Source organism: Crocuta crocuta, unplaced genomic scaffold, assembly GCF_008692635.1.
Source record: "Crocuta crocuta isolate KB4526 unplaced genomic scaffold, BGI_CrCroc_1.0 scaffold3, whole genome shotgun sequence".
Taxonomy (NCBI): Eukaryota; Metazoa; Chordata; class Mammalia; order Carnivora; family Hyaenidae; genus Crocuta; species Crocuta crocuta.
In genome coordinates, this window is record NW_027529934.1 from 12,591,071 (window position 1) to 12,611,735 (window position 20,665).

Genomic DNA, 20,665 nt, shown 5'->3' on the forward strand with positions numbered 1-20,665 from the left:
AGGGAATACAGTCAATAATACTGTGATAACACTGTATAGTGACAGATGGTAACACACTCATCGAGGTGAGCACAGCAAAATGTATGGAATTGTCAAATCACTATGTTGTACCCCTGAAACTAATATAAATGGATGTTAACTATACTTCAATTTTTTAAAAACTCAGGTTTGCATCATATTGTGATTCAACTCACCTGGTGGTGGCGGCTTCGTATCAGCATCAAACACCAGTAAGTCTTGTTCTCCTTCCCTGAACTCAACATGCAGAATGTCACTAAGAGCTCCAACGAGTTCTGTCACATTTAAGAAGCCCAATTTTTTTGGTGAAAGTTGCTCTTTAAAGATCATCTGTCACAAAAGAAATGGAAATAACATAAAACATTAAAGGAATACAACATATACAGATACATACACAGATTACGATACCTTAATTTTGATTTAGTCAAATTAAATTTGTAAGGGTCAGCAATCTCAGGTATTACAGTAAAGGATGGTTTCCATACAGGTATAATCCAAACCCAGACACCTAAACCATAAAGCCTCTAGGCCAGTTTCAATTTCCTTTTAAAGTATATGGTGGGGCACCTGAGTGGCTCTGTCCATTAAGCCCCTGAATCCTGATTTTGGCTCAGGTCATGATCTCAGTTTCATGAGTTCAAGCCCCATGTTGGGCTCTGCACTGGCAGTGCAGAGCCCGCTTGGGATTCTCTTTCCCTCTCCCTCTTCCCTTCCCCTGCTTGCTCTCTGTCTCTCTCAAAATAAATAAATAAAGCATGTGGGACACTGAAGCAAAAATCGGAACATTTTTACCTCTTGTTCTTAACAATGTCTGATTATAAAGCAAAAGACTTAATGGGGGGGTAAGCAAAATACAAAGGTCACAATAAAACTTGGTATTTCTCTGTTTTCAAAGAAAGTATTCACTATCAATTTCAACATGCAATAAAGTAATATGATTTTAAAATATTTCCTTAAAATTCTATGATTTCACCCTAGAAGTTGAGATGAATAAGCAAGTATCAGTGTATCTCCCACAGTGTTTGATTTTCTTGCCTTAGAAAAGAAAAATTATACCAAATATAGAAAAATATATATATATAGGATATATACTAATATGTTTGATTTAAACTGCACAGTGAATTGGAAGTTTGCCCTTTTTAGTAAGATCTCCCATGAAAATGTTCAAATTCTTGAAGCACCGGGGTGGCTCAGTCAATTGAGCATCTGACTCTTGGTTTCAGCTTGGGTGTTGATCTCATGGTTCCTGAGTTCGAGCCCCATACAGGGCTCTGCACAGTGCAGAGCCTGCTTGGGATTCTCTCTCCCTCTGCCCCTCCCCTCTCTCCTCTGTTTGCAGCCTCTCTCTAAAGAGAAAAAAAAATGTTCAAATTGTCAATCTTCTGTCTCCCTAACCAAGGTAAAGAAGTTGAGCTAATCATAGTTCCTTTTCTGTCCCTCCAACTTCAAGTAGGAAATACTCTTGCTCTGATTTAATCACCTAGGGGAAAATCAATAGGAACACAGAAAGCAAACACCCTAAAATAACAGACCTCCAACAGAGGATGGGACTGTATAGCTTCTTGTTGATGGAGGCTGAGACCCAACTCCACTCTTTTTGACTTCTCCCAAGACATTTGAAAAATCAGGGCCCAGCATCAGCCAAGTCATGGTTTTAAAGGGTCATTAATATCACCTCATAGCCAATTGTGAATATACCAAGGGAGAGAAGCTTGGTACAAGGCAGGGGACACATGATGGTGAATGACACTTGTATCTCTACCTTTTTTTTTAAGTTTATTTATTGGGCGGGGGGGTGCGTGCACAGGGGAGGGGCAGAGAGAGGTAGAGAGAGAATCCCAAGCAGGCTCTGCACTGTCAGCACAGAGCTGAACACAGGGCTTGAACTAACAAACCATGACATCGTGACCTAAGCCCAAAAGTGTGGACTTTTGTCCAACACTTAAAACTGACTGAGCCACCCACAAGCCCCTTATGTCTCTACTTCTTTGCACATCACATTATGGCTTCTTTATCTTTTATGTTCATTAGTCTCTTTGATGGTTTCTTTGCCTTGTCTGTTAAGTACCTAGTACTATGAACATGCAAGTCAGTCAAACACAAGACTAGGATGGAAAGGATTTTATTAAAATTTTAATACATGATATTTAGAAGATTTAAAAAAGTAAACAACAAAAACTAAGTTTCTGGCCCACTCCCAACCCTCAGTGGCCCAGGAGATCACTTCCCTAGAGATAACCCTTATTACCAGTTTCTTGCACAAACCAACAGCAACAGTTTCTTAGGCAGCTTTCTAGAAATTGTCAAAATGTGAATACACATCATGCTTCAACATATTTATTGTAACCATTTTTGTTTTCAGTTAATACAGAGATAATTTCACATCAGTACATAAAAAGTTGAGTTTTGCTTTGTGATTCTGAAAATCAGTTTAAGTTAAGTTGGTTCTGTCCACTGATTTGGTAGGTCAGATATATTTTTTCCTAATACCTTTGTTATGCCTCCAGGTTTATACAGACTTCCAACCACAAACAAGGAAGTCATTGATGTATCTCTACTCCTACTTTCCTTCATTCCTCTCTTCCATCTCCAATTTTAGCTATAATATTTCTTCCTTAGAATTTATATTTATGCCTTCAAATATATAAGTATTTCCTATTACCTGATTTCATTTTTGCACCATATGGATTTTGTAGATGATATACTCATAGTACAAACGCTATATTCTGTAAACTGGCAGCTGGATCCAAAAGTTTGGTCAGGCTCCTGCTCCATGACTGTAAGTGATGTTGTGTTTATAAAGAGGCACATAACTTTAGTTGCCATCTTTTTTGGTGGTGTTAGTAGCCATTCCTGGTCAATTCCTAGATCCACTATTTTACTAAGAAAAATTATATAGTGAAATTCTGTCAACTCTTTTTTGTTATTTAGGTGGAACATTTTAGAGACATATGCTCCGCTCATCTGCTGCTTGGTTACCCAGTCATACCAGATTATTTAGCAAAGCCAGGATAAGTGATTGGCTCTATTATTTTTCTAGAAAATAAATTGGTTCTCTATCTTCCTCCAAGATAACCAGTTAGTTTTTAATATCAGAGGAACTCAAAGAATTAAACATATTTGATGGGCTTCAAACCACTGCAAATATTATCCTTATTGAAACCTGAAATAATTCTTCAAGTGGACTCCTAAGCCATCCTGATGTGAACCTAGTCTTTAAAAAACTTCCTTGCTAGTCTGGAATGATAAGACATTACAGATTCTGCTTATGCAACTAGACTATACATACAATAAATATTATTCCATAATTAATCCCACATATTCCATAATTATTAAATTCTATGCACTACACAACAGTCTCAAACTGAATAGTACTAACATTACTACCATCAATATGATTAATAAAAGCAATTAAACTTTTTTGCTTATGCTGACCCCTTCTCGACCATTTTGTGTAACTGTTTTTCACCTACACTGTCAGAATATAGTCATTATATACTGTATTATATCCTTTCTAACCCTCATGTGGTCTTAGTTTTATAAGTAACACAGAATATTAGTTCTTTTGTTGGTATCACTCAACAATTCTGGTTACCTGAAGTTCATTCTCCAGTAGACTCCTTGAGAAGGACTCATTAGAACAACAGATCTTGAATTCTCACATAGTGATAATAGCTTCTCTGGCCCTCTACAGTTCAAGGTCAATTTTGCTAGCTATAAAGTCCTTGACCTACATTTTCTTTCTTTGAGTAAAGGAAATATGTTACTCCCTTTTCTTCTAGTATAAAGCACTGCCTATACCTATAAAATACCTATAACTTAAATTCTGTCTTCCTTTTAAGTCACTTGCTCTTTTGTTTAGATGCCCAAAGGGCTGTTCTTTAAGTCCAATAATCCTGGTGTGGGTCATTCTGGTCAACATTCTCAGATATGTCATGTGTTCTTTCAATATATAGCTTCAAATCTTCCATTTCAGTAAACTTCACTCAAATTACAGTTTTCAGCATGTGTTCTGTTCCATCCTTTGGTTTTATTATTTATATATTGGCTCTTCTTTACATGTTTTCAAAATCTGTTACTTTCTCTTAAATATTTTTCTTTGTTCTTTTTTTTCCCTAGCATTTTTCTTATGAAAATTTTCAAACACAACTAAAGACGAAAGAGTTAGACAGTGAACATCTACCACCTAGATGATGTAATTATTAGTATTCCACTAAATTTGCTTTATCATCTATCCATCCATCCACCTACCAATCCATCTTATCTCTTTTACACATTTCAAAGTAACCTGCAAACATCAATACCCTTCACCCCAAAATAAGTTAGCATGTACATAATTAGCTGAGTTCAAGATCTGTTTATTTTTTAAGGTAAAAATTTACATACAGTGAAATGTTTAAAAGTTAAGCTTACAATTAAATTAGCTTTGAAAAAGTGAAACAGTGCTCAAGATCTAGAACATTTCCATCAGCCCAGTAAGTTCTCCCTTCCCCAGAAACAAACAACATTTTCACTGCAGAATAACTGTGGCTATTCTAGCACTTCAAATGGAACACATCCTATAGAACTCTTGTGTGAGATTTCATTCAACAGCAAGTGTTTCTCAGATTCATCCATGTTGGTTCATGTGTCAGTAGTTTAACTTTTTAAAAAATTTTTAATGTTTACTTTTGAGAGACAAAACACAAGAGGGGGAGGGACAGTGAGAGAGGGAGATACAAAATCTGAAGCAAGAGTAGCTTACCTCTTAATGCTGAATAAGTATTTCATTATAAGAATATATCATAATATCTTTATTCAGTATCCCATTGATGAGTAGTAGTGTTTCCAATTTGGGCTATTAAGTACACAGCTGTTATATTATATACAAGTCTTTGGGGGAGGGGGGAGGCACAGGCTTTGATTTCTCTTGGGTAAACATCTAAGAGTATAGTTCCAGGTCAACATTTCCAAAGGAAATTGGAACATTTTCCAAAGTAATTGTACTGTTTTATACTTGTACCAAAAATGTATGAGAATTTACCATCATTTGTGCTTTGTGCTATTAATCACTCACATATCTGCATCTGTAAAGTGTTCAAATCTTTTTGCAATTCAATGGAGTTGTCTGGCTTTCTGTAATGGAGCTATAGAAGGCTCTTTATGTATTCTAGATTGAAGGTTGTTTTTTTTTTGATGTATGATTTTAAGCATTTATTCCCAGTCTGTAGTCTGTACCTTCTAATTTTTAAATAAACTCTCCTAAAGAGAGTTTTAATAAACGCTCATTATCAATTTTCCTTTAAACAATTATTGTTATGTCCTAAGAAAGAAACTCTATCCCCAAATTGTGATTATCTATTTTCTTCTAGATGTTTTAACTTTTTCATTTGGGTCTATGCTGTATCACAAATTAATTTTTGTACATGGTATGAAGTAGGGGTTGAGGTTTATTTTTTTTCCTTTACGGATATTCAGATGTTCCAGAATCATTTGCTGAGCAGACTTCCCTATCTGCATTTAATTCCTTTGACACCTCTGTCAAAAATCACTTGAGTGCATGTGAGTAGATCTCTTCAAGTATACTCATATATAACAAATCCGTGGGTTTTTCAAGATTTACACATAGCCTGCAGGAATTATGACAGGGAATGTAATGAATCTAGCAATAACAATAGTGAGACTTCTCAGTAACAAACGCATTACAGCTATTTAAATTCTTCTTTGTAGTAGAGGCTAAAGTTTGGGATTGTGATGCCTCCCACTTCGGTTTTCTTTCAATATTCCTTTGGCTATTCCGGGTCTTTTGTGGTTCCATACATATTTTAGGATTGTTTGTTCTAGCTTTGAGAAGAATGCCGGTGCAATTTTGATTGGGATTGCATTGAACGTGTAGATTGCTGGGTAGTATTGACATTTTAACAGTATTTATTCGTCCAATCCGTGAGCATGGAATGTTTTTCCATTTCTTTGTGTCTTCTTCAATTTCCTCCATAAGTTTTCTATAGTTTTCAGCATACAGATCTTTTACATCTTTGGTTAGGTAATCAACAGAATGCAAGAACATATTTGCAAATGACATATCAGATAAAGGGTTAGCATCCAAAATCTATAAAGAACTTACCAAACTCAACACCCAAAAAACCAAATAATCCAGTGAAGAAATAGGCAGAAGACATGAATAGACACTTTTCCAAAGAAGACATCAAGATGGCCAACAGACACATGAAAAGATGTTCAATGGCACTCATCATCAGGGAAATACAAATCAAAACCACACTGAGATACCATCTCACACTGATCGAGTGGCTAAAACTAATGATAACTCAGGAAACAACAGATGCTGGCAAGGATGTAGAGATATGGGCATGCTCTTGCACTGTTGGTGGGAATACAAACTGGTGCAGCTGCTCTGGAAAAGAGTGTGGAGGTTCCTCAAAAAAATTAAAAATAGAATTACCCTACGACCCAACAATAGCACTACTAGGAATTTACCCAAGGCATACAGGAGTGCTGTTGCATAGGAGCACATGTAACCCAATGTTTATAGCAGCACTTTCAATAGCCAAATTATGGAAGGAGACTAAATGTCCATCAACTGATGAGTGGATAAAGAAGATGTGGTTTATCTATACAATGGAATACTATTTGGCAATGACAAAGAATGAAATCATGCCATTTGCAGCAACGTGGATAGAACTGGAGGGTATTATGTTAAGTGAAATAAGTCAGTCAAAGAAGATAGATATCATATGTTTTCACTCACATGTGGAACTTGAGAAACTTAACAGAAGACCATGGGGGAAGGAAAGGGGAAAAAATAGTTACAAACAGAGAGGGAGGGAGGCAAATCCTAAGAGACTCTTAAATACAGAGAAAGAACTGAGGGCTGATGGTGGTGTGGGGCAGAAGAGAGGGGAAAATGGGTGATGGGCATTGAGCAGGGCACTTGTTGGGATGAGCACTGGGTGTTGTATGTAAGCGATGAACCATGGCAATCTACCCCCAAAACGAAGAATACACTGTACAAACTGTATGTTAGCCAATTTGACAATAAAGTATATTTTAAAAATTTTTAAATAAAAATAAATTCTTTTAACATTTTTCTTAGCAACGTTTAGTAGTTTTCAGTGTAGAGGTCTATGTTTCTTAATCTTATTTTCAAGTAATTTAAGTTGATGCTATTGTAAATAGGAATTTCTAAATTTCATTTTCCAATTGTTTTCTGCTTTTATGGGGAAATGTAACAGATTTTTTTAATTTTAAACTTTGTATCTTTGGTCTCAGTAAATTCACTTATTAGTTCTAGTAGATTTTTCTTGGGTTCCTGGATATAGTCTATATAAACAATCATGTTTTCAGCACGCAAATAAAGACAGTTTTATTTCTCCTCTTCAGGTTCAATTTGTACCTTTTACAGAATTTGTCCATTTCATCTAAGTTGTCAAATGACTGGCACAATTTATAATATTCCCTTATTGTCATTTTAGTATCTGTAGGATACTAAATCTATAATAGCAAAATCTCTCATGAAAGAGATTACTACAATCTGTGTAGTAATTTATTACTATAGAAAATAGATTTACTACAATCTGTGTTTTCTCTTTCTCTCCGTAAGTAGTCAGTGGTTCATCAATTTTGGTGAACTTTTAAAGAATCAACATTTGGCTTTCTTAACTTTTTCTTAATTGCTAATTTATTGATTTCTATCTTTAGCTTTATCATTTCCTTCCTCCTACTTGTTTTGAGCTTACTTTGCCCCCCTTTCTCTAGTCTTCTTAAGGCAAACCCCTAGGTCAATGATGATTTTATACATTTCTCCTTTTCTAATTTAGGCAGTTCAGAGCTATAAATTCCCATGTGAGGACTGCTTTGGTTGCATGATAGGTTCCATTTTCATTATTGTTCAGCTGGAAATATTTTCTAACTTCCCTTGTGATTTCTTCTAATAATTATTTAGAAGAATGCTGCTTAATTTCCAAACTATCTGAAGGGCTAAATAAATTCTTAATTTATTGATCTGTAATTTAATTTCTTAATAAGAGAATATACTCTAAGATTCCAATATTTTGAAATTTGTGAAGAATTCATTCTATCGTGGCAAATGTCCCATGAATACTTGGATAGAATGTGTATTCTGCAATTGCTAAGTCTAGTGTTCTATAAAATAGATCAAAATGGTAGAGAAGGTATTTCAGAATTTCTATGTCCTTATTGTTTTTTTTACTATGCCATCAACTGCTGGAAAAAAAATCTATTTGTGGAATTCATTATTCTGTCCATTTTTGGATCATTTATTTTAAAATAATAGGTAAACACACATTTAACTGTTGCATCTTCCTAAATTGATCTTTTACACTTATGAAAAGGTCCTCTGATAATACACATTGCCTTTAACTCCATTTTATCTGGTTTTCTTAAAAATTTTATTTTTTTAAGTAATCTCTACACCCATCATGGGACTCAAACTCACAACCCTGAGATCAAGGGTTGCACACTCCACCAAGTGAGCCAGCCAGGTGCTCTATGTGATTTTTTTTTTAATCAATTCAGTTCTTTTATGCTTACTGCATGTACCTGTATGTCTTACTCATCTTTTACTTTCAGTCTCTGTCTTTTCATTTACAGTGTGTTTCTTGTGGATGGCAGCTAGTTGTACCTTTTCTTTTCATTCTACCTTATAATTTCATTGATCCTAATATTTAGTCTACTTATTTATGAAATTAATATAATTGGATTTACAGCTACAATTTTTCTATTTAATTTTTCTGATACCATCTGAATTCTGTTCTTTTCAAACTTTGGTCCTTCACTGTCTTTCAAACAAGACAGGTGAACAGTAAGCCCTATCTTCCTCTGGGTTTACAGAGTATTTTTATATAATTCCATTTAAATTTGTCTACTGGTTTTATAGCTGTAACCCTGCATTTTTATGGCTGTTTTATATCGCCTTAATTTTTCAGTACTATCGTAATACCTCATATAAATTATAAAGAATCTTGAAACCTATAGCTCCGTCCACTCCATTCATTATGCTAAAGTTTTCACATGTATTACATCTACAGGTTACAAACCCAATTATAGAATAAGTTTTGCTTTAAGCATCATGTATTTAATTGATGAAAGAAAAGTCACATATACCCTGAGCTCTTCAATTCTTCCTGTAGATTTAAGTGCAATCTAGCATCATTTCACTCATCCTGAAGAAAGTTCTTCAGAATTTCTTATAGGACAAGATTGCTTATTATTAATTTTCAATTTTTGATTATTTGAAAATGTCTTTATTTTACTTTCTTTCTTAAAAGATTTATCACTGGATGGGCATCTGGGTCTCTTGCTCAGTCAGTTAAGCATCTCACTCTTGATTTTGGCTCAGGTCATGATCTTACAGTTGTGAAATCCAGCCCTATGTCAGACTCCACACTGAGGGTGGAGCCTGCTTAAGATTCTTTCTCTCTACCCCTCCCTTGAGTGCTCTCTCTCTCAATAAATTTTTTAAAATTAAAAAAGATATTATCACTAGATATAAAATATTGGCCTAACATTTTTCCTTTGAGCTCTTTAAAGATCTATTCCTACTGTCTTCTAGCTGTTACTGTTTCTAATTGAGCAGTCAGCCATCATTTGTTTCATTGTTCCTCTATGTGCATTTCTTAGGCTGCTTTCAGGATTTTCTTTGAAAATCATTTTTCTCTGGCTTCTTTCAGAACTTTATTACCTCTGGTTTTCTGCAGGTGGACTAGGATGTGCCTGTGTAAGGTTTTCTTTGTATTCACCATGTGGAATTATCTAGGCTTCTTAAATCTGTAAACTTCAATAAAATCTGGAGTATTTCCAGGCATATTTTCAAATATTTTTCTCTTTCATTCTCTTGTCACCAATTACACATATGTTACACCACTTGATATTGTTCCAGTAGTCTCTAGGACTCTTTTTTTTTTTAATCTTTACTTTCTCTGTCCTTCAGATTGAATTATTTCTATTGATCTGTCTTGAAGTTCACTGATGGTTTCTTCTGCCATTTCGAATTTAAGATACTGCAGTGAATTTTTTCTAAAATTTTTCCTAAAATTGATATTTCCAATTTTAGAATTTTTCTCCATTAAGATATGTTGTCTGTTCATTCAATATGAACATATATAATTTTAAAAATAGGTAAAAATGTTAGATATCATATTAGTGTACCAGGGATGCTATAACAAAATGCCACAGAATGGGGGGCTTAAACAACAGACATTTATATTTTCTGGGAAGTGCAAGATCAAAGCATCAGCAAGTGTGGTTTCCCCTGAGGCCTCTCCTTGGCTTGCTGACTGCTGCTTTTTCACGGCGCCCTCTTATGGACTTTACTCTGTGCTCATGCACTCCTGGTATCTCTTCCTCTTCGTAAAAGGACACCAGTCTGATTGGATTAGAGCCTCACCTTATGACTTCATTTAACTTTATTTTCTTATTTTAAAAAAAGTTTTTTAAGTTTTCATCAATATTTAATTGTGTAGAAGACAGTGCATGGTTACATGGGAAAATTCAAAAAGATTGTTTTTATCAACTGATTACACATATAAATTTCAGTAAGTTGTTAATTTATACTCCATTTCATAACTATTCAACTTAAAAACATCTTGTAAAGAATACTCAAGATGGTGAAAAATATTACCAATAAATATAACACACTTAAAAATTTTTGGTTTTTTTGTCTTATTGAATGAAGCCACTATAAAATAATTTGCAATTCATATTAGCATTAGCTTCAAAACCTTCCATTCAGCTTTTGTTTTGTCATTACCAAAGGTTTTTGTGTTTTTCAACTAGAAGAATCTTTGAAAAAGTTTAGTGGAGTAATCATAAAATAACTTTGATGTATTAAAATACATTGAAATTCTCCACTAGGAATTCACTCTTACAGGGTAAATAAAATCACTTAATATTCATATCAATGGCAATAAAGTATTTTTTTTAATTTACGTCTAAGTTAGTTACAATATAGTGCAATAATGATTTCAGGAGTAGAATACAGTGATTCATCCCCGACATATAACGCCCAGTGCTCACCCCAGTAAAGTGTCTTCCTTAATGCTCCTTGTCCATTTAGCCCATCCCACCACCCATAACCCCTCCAGCAACCCTCAGTTTGTTCTTTATATTTAAGAGTGTCTTGTCCCCCTCCTGGTTTTTATATTATTTTTGCTTCCCTTCCCTTATGTTCATCTGTTTTGTATCTTAAATTCCACATAAGAATGAAATCCTATGATACTGGTCTTTCTCTAATTTTGCTTAGCATAATACACTATAGTTCCATCCACATTGTGGCAAATGGCAAGACTTCATTGTTTTTTATTGCTGAGTAATACTCCGTGTGTGTGTGTGTGTGTGTGTGTGTGCATGCGTGCGCACTCACGCACGCGTGCACGAGTATCATCTTTACCATTCATCTCTCAATACACATTTGGGCTCTTTCCATACTTTGGCCATTGTCAATAGCACTGCTATAAACATTGGGGTGCATGTGTCCCTTCAAAACAGCACACTGGTATCCTTTGTATAAATGCCTGGTAGTGCAATGGCTGGGTCATAGAGTAGTTCTATTTATAATTTTTTGAGGAACCTCCATACCGTTTTCCAGAGTGGCTACACCAGTTTGCATTCCCACCAAGAGTGCAAAAGGGTTCCTCTTTCTCTGCAACCTTGCCGAAATCTGTTGCTGCCTGAGTTGCAGAATTTTAGCCATTCTGACTGGTGTGACGTGGTATCTCAGTGTGGTTTTGATTTATATTTTCCTGATGATGAGTGACTTTGAGCATCATTTCATGTGTCTGTTGGTCATCTGGATGTCTTCTTTGGAAAAGTGTCTATTCATGTCTTTTGCCCATTTCTCCACTGGATTATTTGTTTTTGGGTACTGAGTTTGAGAACTTCTTTACAGATTTTGGACACTAACCCTTTATCTGGTATGTCACTTGGCAAAATATTTAGTTTTGCTGATTGTTTCCTTCACAGTGCAGAAGCTTTTTATCTTGATGAGTTCCCCAATAGTTCATTCTTGCTTTTATTTCCCTTGCCTCTGAAGACATGTTGCTGCAGCCAAGGTCACAAAGTTTTTTGCCTGATTTCTTCTCTAGGATTTTGATGGCTTCCTTCCTTACATTTAGGTCTTTCATCCATTTCAAGGTTATTTTTGTGTATGGTGTAAGGAAATGGTCCAAGTTCATTTTTTTGCATGTCACTGTCCAGTTTTCCCAATACCATTTGCTAAAGAGACTGTCTTTATTCCATTGGATATTCCTTCCTGTGTCAAAGATTCATTGGCCATATAGTTGTGGGTCCATTTCTGGGTTCTCTATTCTGTTCGATTGATCTAAGTGTCTGTTTTTGTGCCAGTACCATACGGTCTTGATGATTAGAGCTTTGTAATACATCCTGAAGTCCAGAATTGTGATGCCTACAGTTTTGGTTTTCTTTTTCAAGACTGCTTTAGCTATGCAGGGTCTTTTCTGGTTCCATACAAATTTTAGGACTGTTTGTTCTGGCTCTGGGAAGAATGCTGGTATTATTTTGATAGGGACTGCATTGAATATGTAGATTGCTTTAACAATATTTGTTCTTCTAATCCATGAGCATGGAATATTTTTCTATTTTTTTGTGTGTGTGTCTTCTATTTATTTCATAAGCCTTCTATAGTTTTCAGTAAATAGACTTTTCATCTCTTTGGTTAGGTTTATTCCTAGGTATTTTATGGGTTTTGGTGCAACTGTAAATGGGATGGATTCCTTGATTTCTCTTTCTGCTGCTTCATTATTGGTGTATAGAAATGCAACCAATTTCTGTGCATTGATTTTACATCCTATGACTTTGCCGAATTCATGGATTCAGTTCTAGCAATTTTTTACTGGAATCTTTTGAGTTTTCCATATAGAGTATCATGTCAGCTGCGAAGAATGAAAAGTTTTATTAGACTTCTTCCATGATTTGGATGCCTTTTATTTCTTTGTATTGTCTGATTGCTGAGGCTAGGACTTCCAGTACTATGTTGAATAACAGTGGCGAGAGTGGACATCACTGTTGTGTTCCCGACCTTTGCGGGGAAAGCTCTAAGGTTTTCCCCACTGAGGATGATATTAGCAGTGGGTCTTTCATACATGGCTCTGATGATTTCGAGGTATGATCTTTCTATCCCTACTTTCTTGAGAGTTTTTATCAAGAAAGGATGCTATATTTTGTCAAATACTTTCTCCACATCTATTGAGAGGATCTTGAGGTTCTTATTCTTTTTTATTAATGTGATGTATCACATTGATTGACTGCCAGATACTGAACCAGCCCTGCAACCAAGGTATAAATCCCATATGACTGTGGTGAATAATTCTTTAATGTATTGTTGGATCTGGTTGGCTAGTATCCTGTTGAGAATTTTTGCATCCATGTTCATCAGGGAAATTGGTCTGTAGTTCTTTTTAGTGGGATCTTTGTCTGGTTTTGGAATCAAGGTAATGTTGGCAACATGTATTTCTTTATGACCTTTAATGTGACTATAAAAGTTCCTTTAAAATGCTTTTTCTTACTTCAACATCTGCATTACCAGTGTTTCCACTGATTACGTTTTCTCTTCACCAAGGATCACATTTCTTGTTTCTTAATATATTTAGTAATTTGGTTTGTATCCTGAACATCATGAGTGATATAAAGACTTGGGAATCATTAATATTCCTTTTAAGACTACTGCTTTTTGCTTTGTTTTAGCAGGGAATTACTTTGGCTGACCTTAAACTCAAAGTTTGCCTCTTTGTAATAGTCAACAGCTGAAATATATTCAACTCTTTTAGCCTTAGTAGGCTGCTCTGAGTCTACCCAACTATGTGCAGTTGAACTGAGGCTAGAGATTTGGGCAGAATTTATGTGCAGAATTTGGTGCACCTTCTCAGGAGCTCTCTCCATCCTAAACATTTTCATTTATACATAAACACTATCCTTTGGTTCCTCAAGCCAGTAAAAACTTCTGATTTTTTGTCCAAATTCCAAACACTGGATGAGGACCACCATCAGGCCAAAATCTAGGCAAACAAAAGGTGCCAAAACAAAAACAGGGTGGGAACCTTCCCTCTTCCAGATGCAGACTCCTGTCCAGTTTCTGCCTACTTTTAGTGTATGTGCTGCCAAAGCGAGCACTTCTGCCTACTTTTCGATATGAATCTAGTAACTTCAGATAGTGGTTTTCTATACTATGTCCACAATTTATAATACCTTCAAGATTGTTTCAATATAGGCTACTCAGACATAATATTGTCTTATATATTTGCATACCTGAGTTTCTCACTAGATTTCAAAACCTTTACAGACTTTTTTATGCCTGGATGCCCAGTGCTTCCTTCATTTCCTTTCAATTTGCAAAAAAATGTTTAATGTTTTTTTAAAATTTATTTCTGAGAGAGATAGCGTGAGCAGGACAGGGTCAGAGAGAGAGGGAGATACAGAATCTGAAGCAGGCTCCAGGCTCTGAGCTAGCTGTCAGCACAGAGCCCAATGCAGGGCTCGAACCCACAAACCGTGAGATCATGACCTGAGCTGAAGTTGGACGTTTAACTGGCTGAGCCAGCCAGGTGCCCCTCCTTTCGATTTTTAAAATGTTCCTCACAGTTACTTGTTTTTCTGAGAGCGTTATCTGTTGTACTCTTTGCTCCTGCCATCTTTGCAGTTTAGTCTTCATTTTGTAAATGCCTTTTTCTTTCATTTCTCATTCTTTCCACTCTATTATCACCTTATTTCCAAATTCATGTATTTTGGATTTATGTTTTGTATCATGTTTTATATTACTTTCTTAATGTGTCTTTTTGAAAAAGAAGATTCCGTTTTTATCTGTACTAGGGGCGTGTGTTTCTGACATGCTTGCACTACCTATAAATATACTCTTCTTCTCCTTATTCTTTTTCTTAACACAATAAAGAGGTTTGACCCTGATCCTTTTCTGTTGAGTATTTTATGTGAAATTCATTCCCCTAATCTGTAGAACATCACTCTAGAGGGCTTTTCTGCTACACAGAGTTCTTTTTTCTACTATTTTCATATACTGTTAAAAAACATAGCACTGTACTACAACCATTGTAGATGTTCCTCAAAAAATTAAAAATAGAAATACCAGATGATTCAATAATCCCACTATTGGGTAATTTATCCAAAGAAAATGAAAACACTAATTTATGCACCCCTATATTTATTGCAGCATTATTTACAATATCCAAGATATGGAAGCAACTAAGAGTCCATCAGTAGATGAATGGATAAGGAAGATGTGGTACACACACACACACATATACACAGAGAGGACTATTATACAACCATAACAAAGGATGGGATCTTGCCACTTGCAACAACATGGATGGATCTAGAGGATATTATGTTAAGTGAAATAAACCATACTTCGAAACAAATACCATATAATTTCACTCATGTGAATCTAAAAAAAATGAACAAACAAAAAAGCAGAATCAGACTTGTAAACACAGAGAACAAACTAATGGCTTCCAGAAGGCAAGGGATGGGGAGGAGAGGACAAAAAGGTAAAGGGAAGTGGGAGATATAGGCTTCCAGTTATGGAATGAATAAATCACGGGGATAAAGGCACAGCACAAGAAATACAGTCAGTGATATTCTAGTAGTGTACTATGATGTCAGACAGCAGCTACACTTTGAGTAAACACAGCATTATATTTAAACTTATCAAGTTGCTATGCAGTACACCTGAAACTAATGCAACATTGTCAACTACATTCAAATTTAAAAATTAACAGAAATATACATATAGTAGGTTGTTTTTGAAGTGTCCTGGCTCTTTTCCCTGAATCCTGCTTACATCTGGACCATTCTTTTTCTATAGTCCCATCCTGCTCAATTTCTCCCTCATTTCTGGTTTGATCTGGAAAGGCACTTTGGCCTGTCCATTTCAAGAATTCACAGGGAGCTATAATGTTCCAGCCTAATTCAAGCTTTACCATGAAACACTCTCTGCTTTTAGATATATGTGCTTTGCAATCTCTGCTATTAGATACATCAAAATATTATCCAGTCTCAGCTGCTGTTTTCAAAATGGCATGCTGTACTAGTAAGTGAATATCTGATGGTTATTTCATACTTTTTTCTTCCTAGATCCATCAGACTTTGGCTCCTCTGCTTCCCTGTTTTCTCCTGACACAGAGATTGGTATCATGAAGACCTGTGGCTGCTGGTAATTACTCCCCACACAATTGTTCTTGGAAAATATATTACCCAATTTTGTTGTTAAGTATCATCAGTGGAGTTCTGGTTTTGCTATCTCGTTTTCTTGCTTTATGTGGAGCCTCAGGAAAAGCCAAGAACTATGCTCCCACTGCATTACAGTCCCTTCAATTAGCAATTAAACAAGGGATCTTGAACAAATGACAGACTACTCACCAGGTATTTCAAGAGGGCAAAACATAAAAGTAGCTTTTATATCCAACAATAAAAGTTAAGCAAGTGTTTCTATAAGTTAGAACAAAAGTTAAATTAAATCTATACTTAGTATATACTTCTAATCCTGCAGTTGAATTTCTGCCTAACTCTGTTTACTAAGAAGAGCGAAGAGCTCTGCTGTAACATTAAAAGGTTTAATTTCTCCAAGATTGCTGACTTGTAACCTTCATACCCTGAACTTTACAAGCTACATTTGTAGCATAAAACTATTCACTTTGAGTTATGAATCTGGCATAGGAGATTGATTTTATCCATAAGTTTTGTGATAAGTCATATTCTATTACACACTTTATTCTGGAAGTTCATTATTAGATAAGTTAATTTTCTGGTTAATCAAAAAACATCAAGACCCCCTGGTTTAAGTTCATTTGAAATAAACTGTGTGACTCTAAAAGATTCATTTTTTTTAAACAGTGTGAACTTAAGTTTTCTCCATAACTATCCAAGGCATGATGTGTATCTTCACAATCTTTCTTTTTTTCCTAAGAGTTAATATTTATTGAGCAATGGCAGGCATGTTCTAAGTATTTAAATTTTAAGTCATTAAAACTTAAACATAAAACTCTCTAAGTAAATAATGTTATCCTGATTTTACATATCACTTATAAACTAGCATGGGGGCGCCTGGATGGCTCAGTCCGGTGAAGCCTCTGACTTTACCTCAGGTCATAATCTCGTGGTCTGTGAGGTCAAGTCCCGTGTCAGGCTCTGTGCAGACAGCTCAGAGCCTGGCGCCTGCTTCAGATTCTGTATCTCCCTCTCTCTCTGGCCCTCCCCCAATCATGCTCTGCCTCTCTTGGCCTCTCAAAAATAAACATTAAAAAAATTTTTTAACTACCACCTAAAGGTTAATGTATCCTAATTACTATGCTATAGTGTATTATAGTATCTGTGTTTGTATCTACAAACATATGACAGTATTCACGGCACAGTAGTTAAGGTTTAGGATCCTGAAGCCAGGATGCCAGAGGTTCAAATCCTGATCTACCTGTTACTGGCTACCTGACCCTTAGGCGAGTTACTTCCCTGTGCCTCAGTCTGTTGTGGAAGTCAAATGAATTATGTTATGAAAGGCAGTGAGAATGCAGCCTGGCACAGAGCAAACGTATACAAGTCTTAGCATTTTTAAAAATTGCATTTAAGGTAATATCTGAATTATCACTCTAAAACTTGATTTTTTTCACTCAACAGATGGCTCCAAAAATGACCTGCAATGCACAACAAACCTAGTTCATTTTATCTACTGTGGATTATTCCAGTGCATCAATGTCCACTTCAATTTATTTCTCCATCTTCCTACTGACAGTCATTTAATCTGTTTCCAGCTTTTACTCTGCTGCCTTGTGCACGTCTTACCTACTATGCCTGTGCACACATGCAGCAGTTTCTCTAGTGTGTCCATCGGAAGTGGAAAGGCTGGAGCCCTGGGGGTGCAAAACTTCAACTTTACTTGATGCTGACAAAATGCTCTCCAAAGGGGCTCTGTCCCACAAGCAGTGGGGGTCATATTCGTTTTTTCCACATCCTCACTAACTTTTGGTCTTGTCAGACCTTTAAAATAAATTATTTTCCTAGTAATATTATAATTTTAAGTGGTAAAGATATCCTTTCTACATATAATGAAGTACTTACAAAAGGACCATATTCATAACTATTTTAGTTAAGAAAAGGATACCAAAATGCAAAACAAAATATTTAAGTCCTAGAGCACAGACTTGGAGGATCCCAGGAGTGGCAACAAAATTTCTATCCATCACAAGAAGCATAAGCCATCTTAAAAAAAAAAGAACTAGGATTGATGAAAAATACTCACCTCAAACTCTCTAAGCAGTTTAGAAATAAGCAAACCCTCTGGAAATTTGGATACAACCTAACAGAAAATAAAATACAATACAAATAGACACCATTAGGATGCTGCTGACAAAATATTAAATAAAACAGTATAAATAAATAGTAACAAAGGTAAAATAATTATGGCATGAATGAATTAAAAGTCACAATGTTTTAGACCAGTTTCCAGTTTTATAAAAGGTTCTAACCAAGCGAAGGCAGTGACTGTCAATGTTACCGGAGACGAGAAGTCATCCTTGCACAATACTGCAATGCCACAGCTCTCCAGAAATCCCCAAAATTCTCTAGCAAACATATTTAGCTTTAGCTCACATAAAATAAATACCCTATAGCATAATTTCAAGCATTTTAAATGGAAGGAAAAAATGGACACTATAGAAAACTTGGAAAAATACAGTTAAGAAAAAACTATCTATAGTCATTGTTGCCCATATGCACATAAAAAAATCTACATTTAATATAAAAATAAGGTCATTATTTCCATAACAAGGTTTTATTATCATACCATCAGCATCTTTCCATGTCAGTAAACAGAGATCAACATATTTATTGGTTTATAGTATTTTCTAATATATATAATATATATTCACTATATTTCAATTTATTTACTAGATCCTCTCTTTATGGCTATGTCCTGTTTGTTTTATCATCACAAATCTTAATAATCATTCTCATATTTGCATCTTTCACACTTGTCCAATTTTTATGAAAAATTCCTAAAAGCAGACTTACTCTATCCCAATGAAGTATAAAAAGATTTCTTTTCCCAGATTTTTCCAAATATTACATATTTAATTAAAAAGTCTAAATCAACCTTCAGAAAAATATAAAAATGACTCCAAGATGCTGTGACCCAGAGATAGTTGCTGCTGGTTTTCGGAGATCATCCTTTCAGAAACCTTTACATACACACACATTACACATGATTTTAAAGGAAAGGACAACACTAAACATGCCATTCTATAAAACCTGTTTTTAAAGTCCAACACTATGTCGAGGAAATACTTCCATGTAAATTAATTGAGATATACATAAACATTTTTATGAGCCACACGATGTCGTCTAACTTGGGTAGTTAATTTAACCAGTGAATGCTTTACCAGTGAATGCTTAATTTTTCTATTTTTTGTTACCATAAAAAATATTCAACATCCTTAAATAATCATTGGACACATGGTCAAATGACCAAACAAAAAAACCAGGGTTTAAACGCACTATGGTTTTTGTACTTCTCCCAGTAAAATCATGATATGTGAAATGGAATGACTTAAAAAGCAGTAAGAGTTGTAATGGCACTCTGATCGTTCAAATAAGAATAGCTCCTGCCCAAATTTCAAGTGTACATAGTCTTTAGTTTGATACATTACAGCCACAGAGCTTTCACAAGTTAACAACGAAAAAGAGCAAATTAAGCCAAAGACATGAACAAGCAATTCACTTAAGAAATATAAATGGCTACTAAGCATATGAAAAGATGCTCAATGTAAAAAATCAAGAGGTATGAATTACAACAACATAACTGGATAGTAACATTTCACAGTCACTTGGAGTATAAATGGGTTCAAACCTTTTAGGCGGCAATTAAGTATTAATGATCTAAACTAAATCATTCAATACCTTTGACAAGTCTACTTCTAGATACATGTCTGAGGACATTAACTGTAGCATTTTTTAATAGCCAAGGCTACAATAAGCCAAGTTAATTAACTGCATGTCTAATAAATCAAAGACACTAAGTACACATTGACAGAGTAAAATGCCATGTAACATTTAGAATACTTGACACATATATATATAAAACTGATACTGGGAATATCTCGAACTGTTTGCTAACAATAATTTATTGGAGTAAGGGGAAGAACAAAAGGAAGAAAGCATTTCTGGAACTTCAATTCTCTAAATAATTTTTAAAATATTAAAAATTTTTAGGAGTGTGTAATTTTTTTTCTGATCTTAAAAGAACAGCCATTCCATTTGCAGTATATTTGAAAAGATCAGGTGTAAGTGTAAAACTAATAAATACTTGCAGGCAAATTAAATTTAACCATAAATGAGATCTAGATATACAATCGGGGTGCCTGGGTGGCTCAGTTTGTTAAGTGCCAACTTTTCGGCTCAGGTCCTGGTCTCGCTTTGTGAGTGTGAGTCCCATGTCTGTCTCTGTGCTGACAGCTCAGAGCATGGAGCCTGCTGTGGATTCTGTGTCTCCCTCTCTCTCTGCCCCTCCCCGTTCACACTCTCTCTTTCAAAAACAAACATTAAAAATTTTAAAAATGAAATTATATAAATAAATGCACAATCAATCATTCCTATTCATTTCCCAGAAACAGAAAAT

General features: G+C 35.2%; 1 protein-coding gene across 3 annotated transcripts in view; it reads right to left on the reverse strand.

Moving 5' to 3' along the window:
• The window catches only part of TDRD5 (tudor domain containing 5), an 85,237-nt gene that overhangs the window by 47,779 nt on the left and 16,793 nt on the right, over window positions 1-20,665 (reverse strand). For all 3 annotated transcript variants that reach the window (XM_077763124.1, XM_077763123.1, XM_077763122.1), the window contains exons 5-6: window positions 18,293-18,349; window positions 195-348 (exon numbers count right to left, since the gene is read on the reverse strand). In XM_077763124.1, the coding sequence (XP_077619250.1) occupies window positions 195-348; window positions 18,293-18,349 (211 nt within the window). The remainder of the gene's footprint in view (window positions 1-194; window positions 349-18,292; window positions 18,350-20,665) is intronic.